This window comes from Eleutherodactylus coqui, chromosome 1 (genome assembly GCF_035609145.1).
Source record: "Eleutherodactylus coqui strain aEleCoq1 chromosome 1, aEleCoq1.hap1, whole genome shotgun sequence".
In the NCBI taxonomy this organism is placed as follows: Eukaryota; Metazoa; Chordata; class Amphibia; order Anura; family Eleutherodactylidae; genus Eleutherodactylus; species Eleutherodactylus coqui.
In genome coordinates, this window is record NC_089837.1 from 278111968 (window position 1) to 278130398 (window position 18431).

The 18431-nt window shown below is 44.8% G+C and overlaps 1 protein-coding gene across 3 annotated transcripts in view; it reads left to right on the forward strand.

Annotated features, from left to right (window-relative positions):
* SYNRG (synergin gamma) overlaps positions 1–18431 on the forward strand; it is a 242020-nt gene that overhangs the window by 112920 nt on the left and 110669 nt on the right. For all 3 annotated transcript variants that reach the window (XM_066609210.1, XM_066609193.1, XM_066609202.1), the window contains exons 10-12: positions 6244–6362; positions 11215–11339; positions 16712–17629. In XM_066609210.1, the coding sequence (XP_066465307.1) occupies positions 6244–6362; positions 11215–11339; positions 16712–17629 (1162 nt within the window). The remainder of the gene's footprint in view (positions 1–6243; positions 6363–11214; positions 11340–16711; positions 17630–18431) is intronic.

An 18431-nucleotide genomic window follows, 5' to 3' on the forward strand; every position in this document is an offset into this window, starting at 1 on the left:
TCCATTAAATTGATTTTTGCACCCGCGGATGGCATTTTAAAAGAACTGTGTTTTTCACGGGTGGGAGAAAAAACGCGGCATGCTCCATTTTGCCGCGGAATCCGTGCGGATCGGCAACATTGCTATCACATGGATAGCAATGTATGCGGATATCTGCATGCAAAAAAAATAACATTTAAAGCAAATCCGTGCGGAATCCACGGCATATTCTGCGCAGATTATATTTTTCTAGTTGACATGAGGCCTAAGCAAATAATTCTTTCACTCTGCAACTTGCAGATGTTCCACACACGGGATACCTGAGCTTAATGACTTACCCACTGCCATGCACCCTGGCCGGGTTAAACATGGATATAGTATATCTTGACTTTAATGAAGCATTTGACCAAGTATCTCATACTATACTTATTAAAAAATGACCAAATATGGGATTGACAAGGCAACTGCTAGGTAGATTCACAACTGGCTGAGTGATCGTACTCAAAAAGTGATCATAAATGGCTGCAAATCCAAGTGGAAGAATGTATGAAGTGGGATACCACAAGGCTCTGTCCTAGGCCTAACATTGTTTAACATTTTTATAAATGATCTGGAGAAGGGAATTGATGGGAAACTGATCAATTTTTCTGACAGCACAAGGCTAGGAGGAATAGCTAACACTAGAGAAGAGAGAGAGAGGATTCAAAAAGATCTAGAAAAGCTTGAACAGTGGGCAGCGACTAACAGAAGGGTATTTAAAAAGGAGAAATGCGAAGTCCTACATCTGGGCAAGAAAAATGAAAAAAGCACATACAGAATGGGAGGAATTGGGCTAAGCAGCAGTACATGTGAAAAAGACTTGGGTATACTAATGGATCATAGACTGAACATTAGTCAACAATGTAATGCAGCAGCCAAAATGGCAAACACATTTCTGGAATGTATTAAGAGAAGCATAGAGTCTAGATCACGTGAGGTCATTATCCTCCTCTACTCTTCCTTAGGCCGCCTGCAGACGAGCGGGTCGGATCCGGCAGCGAGAATTCTCGCCGCGGGACCCGACCCAAGAGCCTGCAGGGACGAGCGCGTACTCACCCGCGCCTGGCGGCCCCGGCTCTTTCATGTGCCAGCTGCGGCGCAGCCGGCGCATGCGCAGACCGGAGCCGGCGGCCGGGTGAGTGCGTGCCCCGCACAAAAATAGGACATGCCGCGATTTGTTTGCCGTGCGAGATTTCGCGCGGCCAAACTGCGGCCGTCTGCATAGGAGTGCGTATTGTAATGCACTCCTATGCAAACTTTCAGTGGCGGAAATCCCGCGAGAAATACCGCCGCGGGATTTCCGCCCGTGTGCAGGCGGCCTTAGTCAGACCTCATCTGGAATACTGCGTCCAGTTCTGAGCACCACACTTTAAAAAGACATTGACAAACTGGAGCAAGTTCAGAGAAGAGTTACCAAGATGGTGAACGGTCTGCAAATCATGTCCTATGAGGAACGGTTAAAGGATCTGGGAATGTTTAGCTTGCAAAAAAGAAGGCTTAGGGGAGACTTAATAGCTGTCTACAAATATCTGAAGGGCTGTCACAGTGCAGAGGGATGAGCCCTATTTTCATTTGCACAAGGAAAGACTAGAAGCAATGGGATGAAACTGAAAGGGAGGAGACACAAATTAGATATTATAAAAAACTTTCTGACAGTGAGGGTGATTAATGAGTGGAACAGGTTACCACAGGAGGTGGGAAGTTCTCCTTCAATGATTCTAAGAAAGGTTTCCCACAGCAGGGCTTGCCGAGTACTTTCCCAGAGCACTGGTCTCCTACAGCAGGGGTCCCCAACTCCAGTCCTCAGGGACCACCAACCGGTCATGTTTTCAGGATTTCCTATGGTAAGAACACCTGTGGAAACGTCTGAGGCACTGACAATAATTACATCACCTGTGCAATACTGAGGAAATCCTAAAAACATGACCTGTTGGTGGTCCCTGAGGACAGGAGTTGGGGAACACTGTCCTACAGTAACATAAGTCTTGCTGCTAGAGCAAGGGAGACTGCCTGGCTGCAGTTAATTTGATCGCAGGAGCACCTAGCTGCTGTTAATGTGATTTGGAGAAAGGGGGAGTTTAAGTGGACACATATCCTGTTAATTGACAGTGATAGTGATCCTTTGCATGCGATTTATTATACCACTGGGTGGGAAGGAATTCTCCAAATATGATTATTATGCTGGGAGTGGGTCATACCGCTGGGGAATGCTGGATGTGTATATGTAATTTATAGTGCAATATAGTGTAATCCAAAGTCTTTGTAAGGACTGGCGGCCTTCGCTACCCTGAAAGCTGCCTTTTCCTCCGCACCCGTTCTTGTCCAACCAGACCTGTCGTGCCCGTTTGTCGTGGAGGTGGATGCCTCTGAGTTTGGAGTAGGGGCGGTACTTTCTCAGGGGCCGTCTACACTCACAAATCTTAGACCGTGCGCTTACTTTTCTAGAAAATTTTCCCCAACCGAACAGAATTATGATATAGGCAATCGTGAGTTACTTGCTATAAAATGGGCGTTCGAGGAGTGGAGGCATTTTTTGGAGGGAGCACGCCATCAGAGCATGGTACTCACAGACCATAAGAACCTTGTATATTTAGATTCTGCTAAAAGGTTGAATGCTCGACAAGCTCGTTGGGCTCTTTTCTTTTCCCGTTTTAAATTCCTGGTTACTTACCGACCCGGTTCCAAGAATGTGAAGGCAGATGCCCTATCTAGGAGTTTTGGTATTCCGGAACCTCCTGAGTCGGAACCTGAGACTATCCTTTCCCCTGGGGTGGTTCTTGCAGCTGTCTCCTCTGACCTCTCACCGCTAATTCAGGATGCACAGCAATCAGCCCCTGAAGCACTTCCAGAAGGCAAACTCTTTGTTCCTTTACCATTAAGGTTGAAGGTGTTAGAAGAGACGCATGCCTCAGTCTTTGCTGGTCACCCCGGTATCCGGGGAACTCAGGAATTACTTTCCAGAACTTATTGGTGGCCTCATATGAGTAGGGGTGTTCGGGCTTTTGTCACTGCTTGTCCGGTGTGCGCCAGGGGGGAGAGTGTCAGGAGACTTCCTGAGGGGCCTCTTCTTCCCTTGCCCATTCCGTCCAGGCCCTGGACACATCTGTCCATGGACTTCATCACAGATTTGCCGCCGTCATGGGAATACGGTCATTTGGGTCATTGTAGATCGGTTCTCCAAAATGGCACATTTCGTTCCTCTGAGCAAGTTACCAAATGCCAAACTGTTATCTGACATGTTTATTAAGGAGGTGGTGCGGTTGCATGGGATTCCTGAGGACGTGGTCTCAGATAGAGGTGTACAGTTTGTCGCTCGCTTCTGGCGAGCTTTCTGCAGGAAATTGAATATTGGTTTGTCCTTTTCGTCTGCCTTTCATCCCGAGTCGAATGGGCAAACTGAGAGGATGAATCAAGAATTAATCCAATACCTGCGACTGTTCGCGTCTGACAATCAACATCTGTGGGTTAACTTCCTACCTCTCGCCGAGTTTGCTTTTAACAACCATGTAAATTCGTCTTCTCATGTGCCGCCGTTCTTTTGTAATTATGGTTTCCATCCTCGATTTTCTTTCTCTCCCTCAGTTACTGACACGCCGTCTGCGGACTCTGCCATTACTGAACTGTGCACAGTTCGGGCCCAGGTTCGTAAGAACCTTCAGGGTTCCCAGGATAAACTTCTTTGTCAAGCTAATAAAAGACGCACGATCTCTGCACCATTGGTGGTTGGGGAGCAGGTATTACTGGCCTCAAAAAATTTGAGACTCAAGGTTCCATCCCTAAAGCTGGCTCCCCGCTTTGTTGGTCCGTTCACCATCTCCCATGTGGTCAATCCTGTTGCATACAAACTATCTCTTCCGCAGTCGTGGAAGATTCATGACGTCTTCCACAAGGGGCTGCTGAAGAAATATGTAACCCCAGTTCTGCCCGCCCAGAGCCCGCCCTCTCCTACTCTTGTACAGGGTATGAGGTAGAGCGTTTGATTGATGCTCGGCGTGTGAGAGGTACTTTACAGTATCTGGTACATTGGAAGGTACATTGGAAGGGTTTTGGCCCTGAGGACCGTACATGGATTCCTGCCCGGGACGTACATGCACCACTGTTGGTTCGACAGTTCCACAGCGCCTTTCCCCTCAAGCCTGCTCCAGGCCATGGGGGTCCAGTGGCCCCCCGTAGAAGGGGGGGTACTGTAAGGACTGGCGGTTCGCGGGTCCGTCATGCCCGCACCGCCGGTCCTGTCACACTTGCGGCTGCTGTGCGGCGCAGGGGGGCCCCGGTCCTCGTCACCTCCCCTGGCCGCCGAGCTCCGCCTCGCCGCCGGGTTGCCAGGGACGCGGTGGGTGTTGCCCCGCGTCGCGTCCTAGGTACCTTGGCAACAAAACATGTGTCTCCTGTCCTGCCTCCTGCAGGGCTGGGGGCGGGTTCCCCAGTGCTGCTGGGTGCACTCAGCTGCTGTCAGACTCCCCGCCCCAATCAGCTGCTTGGGCGGGAGCTCTGACAGCATTTAAACCTGCTGGTGTCTGCAATCCAGTGCCAGTGTTAGTTTTGGATTTCCTGCTACATCAGCGTACTGCATAGTTCTGACTCCTGTTACTGACCCTCTGCCTTTGGACCTGACGTTGCCTTTGCCTGACCCTCTTGTACCACGTACCCTCTTGTTGCTGACCCGGATTGTCTGACTCTCCTTGCTGTTGTTTGTTCCAGTGTCTGTCTGTTCGTTAGTCCCCGTGTCCCCCTTCCTTAGTGAGTGTAGGGACCGTCGCCCAGTTGTCGCCCTGGGGCTTAGCCCAGGGGGGCAAGTAGGAAGGGACAGGGGTTGCGGGTATTTTCAGGGATCTCCAGTTTTCCGGACCCCGAGTCCTGACAGTCTTTTAATATCCTATACGTATCAACCACTTAGTCACGGCCCCATAGTATTTTTACATCCTACCGTGTATGGAGGGAGATAGCGCCACTATCTCCCTCCATACAGCGCAGGCGTCAGCTGCTTATTACAGGTGACACTGACGCGCAGTAGCTGCAATCGGCCACTATTAACCCTTCAAATTCCCCCAACCGATGTTCGGGGGTCCTGTACGCCCCCCCCCACGGTGAGATCAGGGTAGCCGTGCAGGTGTCATGGCAGCCGGGGGCCTTCTGAAAGGCCCCACGGCTGTCTGGGCAGACAGCCCATCAGACTATCCCCGTGGAGTGGCTTGGTAGGCTGCCTGTCAGAATTCAGTATGATGTAATGCAATGGCATTACATCATACTGCTGGAGCAATCAGATATAAGTTTTTGGTATCGTAGTAATCCTACTGACCCATAGAATAAATTTTTCAGGTCATTTGTGTTGCAGTTTGTGTGTCGTAGAAACAGGACGCACCGAAAAGATGGCGGAATGTCGTTTTTTTCCATTTTTTTTCCACTTAGAATTTTTTAAAAGTTTTTCAGTACATTATATGGTAGAATAAATGGTACCATTGAAAAATACAACTTGTCCCGCAAAAAACAAGCCCTCATACAGCGACATCGATGGATAAATAAAGGAGTTACGATTTTTAAAAAGGAAGCGGAAAAAAGCAAAAAAGCTCCATCACTAAGGGGTTAAATTTTGTCAACCAAAAATTTAATTTGGCACCTAAATCTTTCAGTTTAAAAGCCAATTGCTCCTAGGTGCGTATTTGTGGTTTTTGTTTACTTCAAGTCTGGAGCACTACTATTATGGATGAGTATACTTCTCCGACTGTGGGTATGCTGACCTGAACTCACAACATCATTGAACCCTATGATACAGGGAGTTTGGTAAACCTGTGTTTTGTACTGGGACATCATCCATAATACAGGTGCAAAAAAATAAATAAATCAACCGCAATATGCCTGTCTGAAAGTGGCTTTTTAAATTTCACAACTTACAAATATAATTTCTGTTTCTTATAACCATCTAGTTTTCACCTAGCTGCTGAACTGACCTATTCAATGGTGGGTGTTCAGGAGTAGTAGAAATGTATTCCCAGCATCTACATACAGTAATTCAATATCATGCATTTGTAAAGTCTGTCTACATATGAAGGTGCATGCTGCATAAGAGCTGTATAAACAAAGTAATATATATCTTTGGCCTTTTTTTGTGAAGGCTCATTGCAAATTTAACTTTACACATGTTGAGACTATTAAAAACTACAAAAATATGTCCACTAGGACAACCATTTAACAATTCTATAAATGACTGTTGTCTTGCTTGTATAGCTATTGAAAGCAGATGATGATGATTTCCAAGATTTTCAAGATGCTTCTAAATCCGGATCCATTGATGATTCTTTCTCAGATTTCCAGAGTACTAGTACGAAATCCAACTCTTTTAGTAGGTAAGACATGGTTAGATAATTACTACATGCATTGATTATAATCATTTAGAAGTCTCTGCAATACCATATTTAAGCTAGCAGTTTCTGCAATACCATTTTTAAGCACTGTTTTACTGTCTTTACGTAGTTTGCTAGCTTACAAAAGCTGCTTCTAGCATTTTGTGTCCTGTATCATCTGTATTTGTAAAATCTTAAGGCCCATTTACATACAAAGATGATCGCTTAAAATTTGTTCAAAAGATAGGGAGATTCACATTTTTAGCAATCATTTTGCATAAGCTGCTAATAGACAACAATGCCCATTAGCAGCTTATTACCTTCATTTGCATGTAAATAAGCCTCCAAGGAGCTGTATGCAGAGAACAGCAGGTAGTCTGTTCTCTGCACACTGCTCCTTTGTTCTACTGTGGGGCTGCAAGTTGAATACAGTGTAATCAGCTGTCTCGTGGAGAACACAGTGTGCGGTCACTGATATCAGCTCTGCGGCCCAAGGATGGATTTAATGCTCACCTAAAAATCATCGTTCGGCTGAAAAGTAAATGATCGTAGCATTTACAAGCAAAGATTTTCACTCAAAAGACACAGTTTGAGCGAATTTTGAGTGATGATCGTTCTGTGTGAATGGGCCTTTAGGCTCAATGTCCACAGGCTGGTTTGATTTGTGGAACCTGGGGGGGAGATCCGCAAATCAAGCCACCCATGGGGAAGCATAGGCGTCCGAAAATTAATTTAAGTAGCATGCTCCATTTTTCTGTGGATCCTGCAGGGACTGCTTCCATTGAAGTCAATAGAAACTGTCCAAACCGCGACACACCCGCAGCTGACACTGCGGACGTTGCCTGGATCGCATGGGAAAGCAGAAGATAAAAGAAAAAAAACACAAGCTGTACTGCGCATGTGAGTACCAAGCGCCGTACAGTGAACCCAGAAGTGGAGGGATCCACGCGGACGCCGCTGCCGGGGAAAACGGGTAAATAGGGCTCACTGGCTGCGGACAGGGCTGGATTCCGTGCGGCATTACCTGCATGGAATCCGACCCATGCGTGGACATTCAGCCTTAATATGTTCTGGTTTAAGGGTGGGTTCACACGAGCGTGTTTCGGTGCGTGCGTACGCACGCACAAAAACATGCTTGTATTTACAACACTGCATTCCCTATGGTGTCTGCACATGTCCGTGTTTTACAGGTGCGTGCCTGCAAAGATAGGACCTGTGTGCACCATAGAAAATGCACGCATTGTTTTAAATGGAGCCGCCGGCTCCCTGCATTCTTTTTCAGGGAAGGGCTTTACATATAAGCCCTTCCCTGAAAAAAGATTTTAGTGTAAAAAAATAAAAAAAGGCAGGCATTCTCTTCAATGGAGCTGCTGCTGTTGCCGGCGGCTCCATTGAACACAATGGTCTGCTGGCACACTTGAATTGTTTTTTAAGGAAGAGCTTAAAGGGGTTGTCCCGCGCCGAAATTTTTTTTTTTTTTTTTTTTTTTTCAACCCCCCCGTTCGGCGCGAGACAACCCCGATGCAGGGACTTAAAAAAAAAAACGCACAGCGCTTACCTGAATCCCCGAGCTCCGGTGACTTCTTACTTACCGGTTGAAGATGGCCGCCGGGATCTTCTCCCTCGGTGGACCGCAGGGCTTCTGTGCGGTCCATTGCCGATTCCAGCCTCCTGATTGGCTGGAATCGGCACGTGACGGGGCGGAGCTACACGGAGTCGGCATCCTGCACGAGCGGCCCCATTGAGAAAAGAAGACGACCCGGACTGCGCAAGCGCGGCTAATTTGGCCATTAGACGCCGAAAATTAGTCGGCTCCATGGAAACGAGGACGCTAGCAACGGAGCAGGTAAGTGAAAAACTTCTTATAACTTCTGTATGGCTCATAATTAATGCACAATGTACATTACAAAGTGCATTAATATGGCCATACAGAAGTGTATAGACCCACTTGCTGCCGCGGGACAACCCCTTTAACATATAAGCCCTTCCCTGAAAATCAAGTAAAAGTGGTTTAAAAAAACAAAAAAATAGATACTCCCCTCTCTTCAGCTGCTGGGGCACAGCTGTCTTCTCTTGCTGTCCCCTGCACTGTGGTGCTGATCTATCAGCAGCCGGGATTTTAAGCCTGCTGAAAGAGCTGAATGTGATTGCCTGAGGTGCTCAGCCAATCACAGGCAACTCTCCCCGAATGAATGACAGGCGAAAGCTGCCTGTGATTTGCTGAGCACCTCAGCCAATCACATTCAGCTCTTTCAGCAGCCGGGGATTTTAAATCCCCGGCTGCTGATAAATCAGCACCACAGTGCAGGGGACAGGAAGAGAAGACGCAGCTGTGCCCCAGCAGCTGAAGGGAGGTGAGCATCTATTTTTTTGTTTTTTTTTAAACCACTTTTACTTGATTTTCAGGGAATGGCTTATATTCAAAGCCCTTCCTTGAAATCAATTGCCGGCAGCAGAATCTTCTACCGCAGCTGACATGTGTGACAGCTGCGGTAGAGAATTAAAGAATTCCTCTGCGGGGGACACAGCAGCGGCAGACAGGTAGGCATATTTTTTTTTACACTACTTTTAATTGGCTTTTTAGGGAAGGGCTTATGAAGCTCTTCCCTGAAAAGCCATTGACAGCTGCTGGGGCTCAGCGTTGACTTCTGCCGCTGTTCCTGGCTCTGTAGCGCTGCTAAGCTATCAGCAGCCGGGGATTTAAAATCCCCGCCTGCTGGTAGCTCTGATTGTGATTGGCACTTCAGCTAATCCAAATTAGAGCTATCAGCAGGTGGGGATTTTAAATCCCCGGCTGCTGATGGCTTAGCAGCGCTACAGAGCCAGGAACAGCGGAGATAGCTGAGAGCTACAGAGCTGGGGACAGCGGCAGAAGACAACGCTGAGCCCCGGCAGTTGAGTTTTTGGTTTTTTTTTAACTATTTTAAAAGGCTTTTCAGGGAAGGGCTTATGAAGCCCTTCCCTGCAAAGCCACTGACAGCTGCCGGAGCTCAGCGGGGACTTCTGCCACTGTCCCCAGCTCTGTAGCGCTGCTGAGCTATCAGCAGCTGGGGATTTAAAAATCCCCGCCTGCTGATAGCTCTGATTATGATTGGCTGAAGCACTTCAGCCAACCACAATCAGAGCTACCAGCAGGCGGGGATTTTAAATCCCCGGCTGCTGATGGCTCAGAACTACAGAGTCTGGGACAGCGTCAGAAGTTGCGGCTGAACCCTGGCAACTGAAGGGAGGTGAGTATTGTTTTGTTTTTGGTTTTTGTTTTTTAACTATTTTAAATGGCTTTTCAGGGAAGGGCTTATAAAGCCCTTCCCTGAAAAGCCATTGACAGGATGCCGGCAGCAGGATTCTCTACCGCAGCTGCCATGTGTGACAGCTGCGGTTGAGAATTGAAGAATTCCCTTTGCGGCAGATGTAGCAGCAGGGAATTCGTTTAACTAACAGGTGTGAAGGAAACATCTGCCGCATGCGGCAGATGTGTTCATGCCCGCAGGGGTCACAGCAGTGGCGGAGAGCTAAGTTTTTTTTATTTTTTTTTTGTTTTGCACTAAAAGAATGCAGGGGGCCGGCAGAGCATTGTTTTCAATGGAGCCACCAGCAGCAGCCGCGGCTCCATTGACAACAAGCACGCAGCTGTGTTCACGCGTCTTTTTGCTCGTACCTAGGTGCGGACGTATGTACGCAGCTAAGTACGCACCAAAACACGCTTGTGTGAACCCACCCTAAAATGAAATACTAGTCTTACTACTGGTGGTAGAGATAAGAAAAAAAATTAAACTATTTATACTACTACATAGCTTGCGCTTGGGATTCCGGAATCTGGGGAAAGCGGAATCCCTGCTGCTAAACTGGAAGGAAACAGCCGGCCCGGAAGGACCTCATGGACTAAGGCTGGGTTCCCATGGGACGGAAATCCTGTGGAAATCTTGGGGCTTGGCCACACCGAAAAGCCGCTAGATTTCCGCAGGAGAGCCGCAGCTTCAAAACTCGCATTTCCCCGTGGGTTTTGGAGCGGTTTGACTATAGGCATTTTGTTGCTGCTTTCTCTCCCCATAGAGAGGAGTGAGGCCAAAATTTAAAAAAAAAAAAAGAATTGACATGTCAATTCCGCGCTGCATCGCCGGTTCCGCCCGGCTTTGCCGCGATGGATTGGCTGCCCCGTGTGGACAAGATTTTTGCAAAATCTCGTCCACATAGCTAGCTAATCCCGGGATTATGAGCCGCGGGCAGATTTGCCGCAAATAAATTTTGCACAGAATTTCCGCGGCAGATCTGTCTCGTGTAAACCCAGCCTAATGGGCTCTGTTCATTTTCTGCCCAGCTGCCCAGTTTGGGAAACGAAGAAAAAGTGCTGCATGAAACACTTTTTCTTTCGGCTTACGCAGCCGAATCTGTGACAGAACCTCCGGCTGACACAGATGTGAAACTACCCTAAATTACAGTATCAACGTACTGGACTTCATATATTTTTAACGGAACGTTGTACTAAAATCCTAGCCCCTCTGTAGACTCCTCTACATATTAACTAATAGGAGCGCAAAGAGTTTTGCTTTGCATGATCAGTCCTAGAGAACCAAATCTAATGCAATATGTATTTCGGCTTGACCTTGATAGATGTGTGGTGTTGTTTTTTTCTTACCTTTTATCATAAAGTATGCACATGTGTGTAATATGCTTGCTCAAATACAGTTGCATATATTTTAAAGTAATGTTAACATATTTGTTTCATTATGTTTGCTGACACCTAGTTTATTTCACTTTGATTTGAAGCTATGGCAAACTTTTTTATGTAGACTATACCATGATTAAATAGTGTATGGTTTTGATTAATGTTTTATTTAATTTTTCTTGGTTGTAGTGCACCAACTCCACTAATTCCAGTGTCTGGAACAGCAGCAAACACTTCTACTGTGACTGACAAATATGCTGTATTTAAAACCCTCAATGTGAAAAGCAACATGGAAGCTAACAGTAACTTTACAGGTAAATTTGATGCAAGAAATCATTCGGCTGGATTTTTTGAACAATAACACTTTAAAACAAATTCCGCATATACTTGTACAGAGCCTTATACACAAAAATAGGCTGGGTTCACATCTGCGCTGGAACCGCTGTTCAAGTAATTTTTGCTGGGTCTGCGACAGAACCTCTGAAGAAAAAACGCTGCATGCAGTGTTTTTTTCTTCTGGTAAAATGCTGCACAGCTGAGTAGAAACTAAATGTACTTCATTGTAGTCAATGGGGACTGCTCATCGCTGTTCGGTTCCGTCATAAGACGGTCCCATTCAGACAGGGAATTCCCCTTTCCTACTCTCCAAATGGAGCAGGAGAACAGAACCCCCGCCGCAGATGTGAAATCAGCCATACTGTGATCACATCCAGACATTAAAATGACCTTTATAAGATGCACAATGAAAGCTACCCCTCAAAACAGAATCTAAGTTCTCATGCACATTGTTAATTTTGTACTTCAGCCCTATCGAATCCCTCCTGATTTTACTAGATCTAGAAAATACATATTTTATGTGAAAACTGAACAGGAGAGTTGCACTTTACATCCTGCGCCTTTGTTGAATTGATCAGGACACCCACCCAACCCCCCCCCCCCCCCCTTTTTTTAATGCTTTATTTAAACTTTTTTTGAAAGTATATAACAAAAGAAATCCTTCAAGGAGAGGCAACATTATAACACATGCTTTTGTTCAAAATCCTTTGATCTATTTACCATTTAACTCTAATGGAGGGAGCAGATGTGCACGAACATAACAGAAAAGTTCACATAAACCAATGTGAACAAAGTAAACTTTGTGAACATTTAGAAATAAGTAATGAATAGAGAGAAAGGAGAGTCCAATAGGAACTGTATTGGAAATGTGGGGCAAGATAGGAAAGGAGGAAGAGCAAAAAAAAAAGGAGGCTAGGGGCCTGTGGTCGTGTCAAACAGCCACTTCGGTAGGAGGAGTGTCGATGAGGTTTTTTTTCCCCACTCATTACCTCCCATTGTTTCTCCCTCACCCAAAATCTTTAGAACCCATTATTACTCAATATTCCGTTGAGCCTAGAAAGCTAACCTAGTATGTTTGGTACCATCAGTCATGTTTATCATGTGGGGAGGCTGTGCGTTTCCTCCATCCACTGAAGCTCCACAACCCTATGGACCCATTAAACAAGGGAGGAAGGGCAGGAAGATTTGCAGGGATGCATGATCATGCAACATAATGAGGTGCCTGAGTATAGATTTGTGGTATATATGTAGGGCTTAGTCAGACAGATGAAAGAGATCTATGGTCAGAGACTCTGGGGTATGCAAGTGTAGGATCTTCATGACAGTAGAGTGAATAGTCTTCCAGTAACTGCGTATTAGTGGGCATTTCCAAAAAATACACAAAACCCATCCATTGTGCTCACGCTGAACCGCAGCGTGAGCACAATGGATGGGTTTTGTGTATTTTTTTAGGGGATCATGTGCGATCTCGCAAGGCGTTTTTAAAGCTTGCTTCCTGATACCTACTTGCGATTAAAGATTTTGTGTTAACTCAAATATTCTGTTCACCTGGGCTGTGGAGAAGGTAAAGGCAAGCTCTCGCTCACATTTGATCAAATGAGGAGGATTGCAATCTTGTGGCTGTGAGATCAGCAGAGAGTATATTCGTGATAATGAATGATGAATGGAGCCATGTCCCGAACATGCATTCTCAAATACCGTAAGAGGTCTTCCAAAGCCTTCCTTCCCGCACAAACGCGCGCACACTCCTCCCGGGCCTTCGGGAGATAGAGAATGAATCGCGACAACCGAGCAGCAATGGATTTGAAGAAGTGACCACGGATTTTGATAGAGAGCGTTTGTAATAGATCTAAGATACTTTGTGCGATCTAAATGAATGTCTTACTATGTCCGAACCAGGTCTATAGGCCCTTAGACCAACGAGATAAGTCCTCATGGATGTTCTGGAGAATAGCAACAAAATTATGCATGTGGAGTTCGTCTAGGTTTTTAGGGATCTACACTCCTATATTTGATGGCGTCCTGGGACTACTTTAAACTGTAATGAGGATTCAAGGGTAGCTTCTGATTTCTGGATATAGATAGAGAAGAAAAAGATGCTGATTGAGTGGCGCCACCTCTTTTTTTATTTCTTTTTAAGTTATTATACACTTTACTTTTATTCATGTACATTCTATATAGCGTAACTATGTCTCGAAATGCTGTGCGATTCAGCTGGGTTTTTTTTCTTTCAAAATAAAGCAACACTTTCTTCTAAAGATCCAAGCCTGTGCACACTTTTCTACAAGAGGTTGCACCACTCGATCAGCGTCTTTTTCTTCTCTACCTATTATCTCACTGGCCAACCTATCTAGGTTTTGTAGTTGCTGATATGGCAGCACCTGGAACTTGTTGCACCTATTCGTCTTCACCACATACAGAAATAAGAAACCACGTATTGGAACAATTACTCCACCAATCTCCTCATTGGATCTACATCGGAGTAGCTCCACTTCCTACCTTTTTCTTCCACACCAACACCATTTCTATCGAAATCTTTTTTGAAATCAGAGATTGTTTGGAATTTCCGAAATTACTCCCTTAGGCAAGGGATAGTTATCGGATTAGTTATGAAGAGCAGAAGGTCCTGTGCATAAGCAGCTATTTTGGCCTACTCGTTAGTCAATTTCAGGTCCCGTAATGTTGGGGTTAGCTATAATGTTTTTTAATAAAGGTTCTAAGGATAAGGCAAAGAGTAGGGGGAATAACTGGCATATCTGGTGTAGGGAGAATTTATGTGTTTATCAAAGAGAAGACAATCCCAGATCCCGTGCAGAAGTCTGAGCTCAGGAGAAATTCAAATCAAACCAGCTATGTGGTATAAAGTGATTTTTCTAATTTATTCTAAGGTGGTCAAAGATTATATACTATAAATGACATCACAGCAAAAGTATATACCTCCAAGATTAATAATAATACATGATAGGCTAAAACTAAAAATGATTAACATAAGTTACACCTCCTTAAGTGTATCTATTACATACAATAAGACCGTCATAAATTCAGGAGAAAGGAAGGCCTGGGAAGGTGCCCTACAGTCTAGTCACTTCTCCCTGTGTATGTTATTCTATAAACATACATGAGTGATTTAGTAGGCTGTCTTATCTTCTAATCTTTCTTCCTCAGAAGACATGCAGGCCTATAGAAGAGTTTGGTTTAACTCCTTCACTACTCATACCAGTATCAGGCTCTACAATGAAATATAGAATAATTAACTGATACATTGATCTACAATTTTCTTAACATCTGGCTAGTGCCATTCCCTGTGGGGATAAGAAGACACCATTGACCCTGGCGGAAGCAGTAGGATTCTGTTATAGGTCTGTTACATCAGCCCAGCTCCATACTAAGGGCTCATATCCACGGGCAAAATAAGAATTAAAATCCGCAGCGGATTTTAACTCTTCTCCCGCGCGCGGATCCGCACCCCATAGGGATGCATTGACCCGCGGATCGTCAATAAAAGTGATTTTTTTTAAAAAATGGAGCATGAAAAAATCTGGACCATGCTCCATTTTCATGCGGGTCTCCCGCGGGGACGGCTCCCGCGGGCTTCTATTGACACAAAAATCAGATTTTACTCACACGCTCCGGTTCTTCTCTTCGCAGCGGCGCCATCTTCTCTCAGTTGCGGCCGGATCATTTTGCTTCGGCCCGGCGCATGCGCGGGGCACGTCACCGACGTCATCATGCACATCCGCCGAGCCGAAGAAAGAAGATCCGGCCGCGACGAGAGAAGATGACGCCGCAGCGAAGGAAGTATCCGGAGCGTGTGAGAGGTAAGTTAATTCTGATTTATTCCTATTTTAAGCGCTCATGTCCGCGGGGCAGGAGGGACCCGCTACGGATTCTACATGGAGAATCCGTAGCGGGCCTGATTTTCCCCGTGGACATGAGGCCTAAATGTATAGAACTTGCTTTTGGTGCCAAACACCCTTGCCATAAAAACGTTCTGACAGTGAGGGTGATCAATCAGTGGAACAGGTTACCACGGGAGGTGGTGAGTTCTCCTTCAATGGAAGTGTTCAAACAAAGGCTGGACAAATATCTGTCTGGGATGATTTAGTGAATTCTGCACTGAGCAGGGGGTTGGACCAGACGACCCTCGTGGTCCCTTCCAACTCTACCATTCTAGGTTACGAGGGGTAATTAGATGATTAAGTGCACATCTATTTTCACTTCTCTGATAGAGGGGCAGTGTGATAACACTAATAAAAGTCCAGGTCTTGCTGATTTAGTACTTATGGCACTTTTACATGAGCCAACAGTCGAGTAAACAAATCAACAAGCTATGACACCGCTAAGGTCGTTGGCGCTCGTGCAGAGTGTTTACATTGACAGACTCCACCGCTAGATCACTGCCTTCTCACTCAGTACTTCACCTTCTATGTGAAGCACTGAGCGGGGAACGTTTATACGAAGTGACAAGGCCAAGATCCAGCAATGGTTTTTATGCTGACTGAAAGTCAGCAATAAAAACCTGTGAACCTTTTTTTGAGTTTACACTGCACAATTATCTCAAATTTATTTGTTTGAACGATAATTGTCCTGTGTAAACGGCCCATTAGAAATAGTCGGGAGTAAGAGCTGCAGGTTTATACAGCTTTCCCTTCAACCTCCTCTGTCTCAGGCTGTACTGCTAAAACCACAATCCTGATCTTCTTGATTTTACAAGATCAGTTCTAGCTTCAGTACAGTGAGGTACAGCCATTAGCAGCAAGGGGGTGTATCTTGTATGTCTTTGGCTACTGGACTATCTCCTTGCAAGGATGTAGGAGATACATACTTGGCAGGAAAATGGTCAATTGTAAAAGCATGGCAGCTGTTCTCTCGTGAAATACATTCGCCAAGTCCCATTTTCAAATTATTACTTCAAATTTTAAAACCTGTAAAATATTCCTTCTACAGTGTTGATTTTTTTTTAAAAAAAGTGTAGAAGATTATTTTGCTTATGCAACATTTTATAATTTAGCGATCTCCGCTTTCTGGTGTAACTTTCATTGAACAGCTGCCTGATATTCACAGACCCTAAAAATTGAATGTGATCTTTTTTTTTTTCATGTCAGTCTGCATGAATAGCCTCATAGGCTATCGTGGGCCCCTATACTGTCAATGGAGTACATGGCCAACACACAGCCCAAAAATATGGCTTTCTGAATGTGTCCTTATCCTCTCCCAATAAACAGCATTCTGTTTACCATGACCCTTTTCAATCTCTCACTGAGTGGAAATGTATCTTTGTGTATATTCATTACCCATGAGCAAAAAAAAAATCTCACTTGCTTACCCTTTTATCAATTTTGTTTTACAGACTTCAAATCTGGAGCTGATGATGGTTTCACAGATTTTAAGACTGCAGACAGCATATCGCCCCTAGATACTCCATTGAGAGAAACGCTATCATCACTTACATTTCCCACGTGTCCACAACAGAAATCGCCAACCCAAATAAAACCATTCTCTGATCTTGGTTCGTTCTCCTCTTCTTCTGTAACAAGTAATAGCTTTCCCAAGACATTTCATTTATCCAAGCCTGTAGCCTTGCCTGTACCTCCACTTTCATTATCATCTCCATCACCATTGTTACCATCATCATCACTTGTCACTGCACCTACTAAAAGTTCCACTCTGCTTGATGACTTTGGAGACTTTACACTTTTTGGGCTATCTACCAACACTACATCCATTGGTGGTCAGAATGATTTTGCCGATTTTATGACAAGTAATACCAGTTCTGTTGAGCAAATCCGTGATGACAAGTATAATGTTTTCAAATTGGAAGCTAGCACAGCTGACCCAACAATATTTGCTGCTGGCCTCCAAAACCTTCAAGCCACATCTTCAAACTCCTTTATTAAATGTGAATTTTTTGATCAGCTTTCTCTGGAAAGTTCTTCAGCGACACTTGATGCAATGAAAGATTCAACCAATATTACGAAAAATGACTCTACCTTCCAGTATGACAAAGTCACCACTGCAGACAACAACACAGAAAAGTCCTTTGTGGATAAGTTTGTTGCTCTTAAACAAGCTAAAGAGGACTCTGTGTCTATTAAATCTCTGGATCTTCCTTCTATTGGCAGCAGCTTTGGAAAAGATGACTCTGAAGATGCACTTTCCATCCAGTTTGACATGAAGCTGTCAGATATGGGCGGGGAATTGAAGCATGTTATGTCTGATAGTTCTCTGGATTTGCCAACGGTTAGTGGTCAGCATCCACCTGCGGCAGGTGAGGAATTGGTTAGATTACTTTGGTAAGATGAGATAGGTGTAGATAAAAAGTACTTGACATTTGTGATCATCATGCAGTTTTTCTTAGTTCTTAATATGTGAAGTACAATGAAGGATCTCTTTGTGCACAGTATTAATATAACACCATAGCTATTTATTTGCATGTTGTATTTAATAATTTCCCGTGCATTTTGTAGCACGTGGTAAATTTAGCATATTTATTGAAGAAATCTTATTTTAAATTAGAACTTATTTTCACATATTTATTTTTCTTTACATAATCCATGAAACACATGGGTATAATTTATTCCTCACACACTAATTATTAAGTTTTAACATGCAAAACAAGAGTCAGTGTGGATTATGCCATTGGGCTATTTATGTGCATTGAGCTGTGTTATTTGATGGGGTTGTGCCAAGTTATAAAGCTATCCACAGGATGGGGAATAACTTTGATTGGTGGGGGTGTAACCGAGAGTGGGATCTGGTCAGTCAAATGAATGGAGCAAAGTTCACTCGGCTGCATTGCTCCTCCATTGACTATGCTGGAGTTTACCAAGCGCTTGAACTCTGTAATCTCCAGCACAGTTATTGAAGTGGATGGAGCAGTGGCGTTCCTGTAGACCTTGGGTCCACCGTGCAAATCTCAATGATAATTATTTAGTGACTGAACGACAAATAATAATTTGTTCACTTATCATTCGTCCATAAAAATCAAACGCCTATCTGCCATCTATAAAGGACTGCTTGTCTACTGTGAATAGAGGCAGGCATCCGGAAGCAATTTCTGGCTGCTCCGC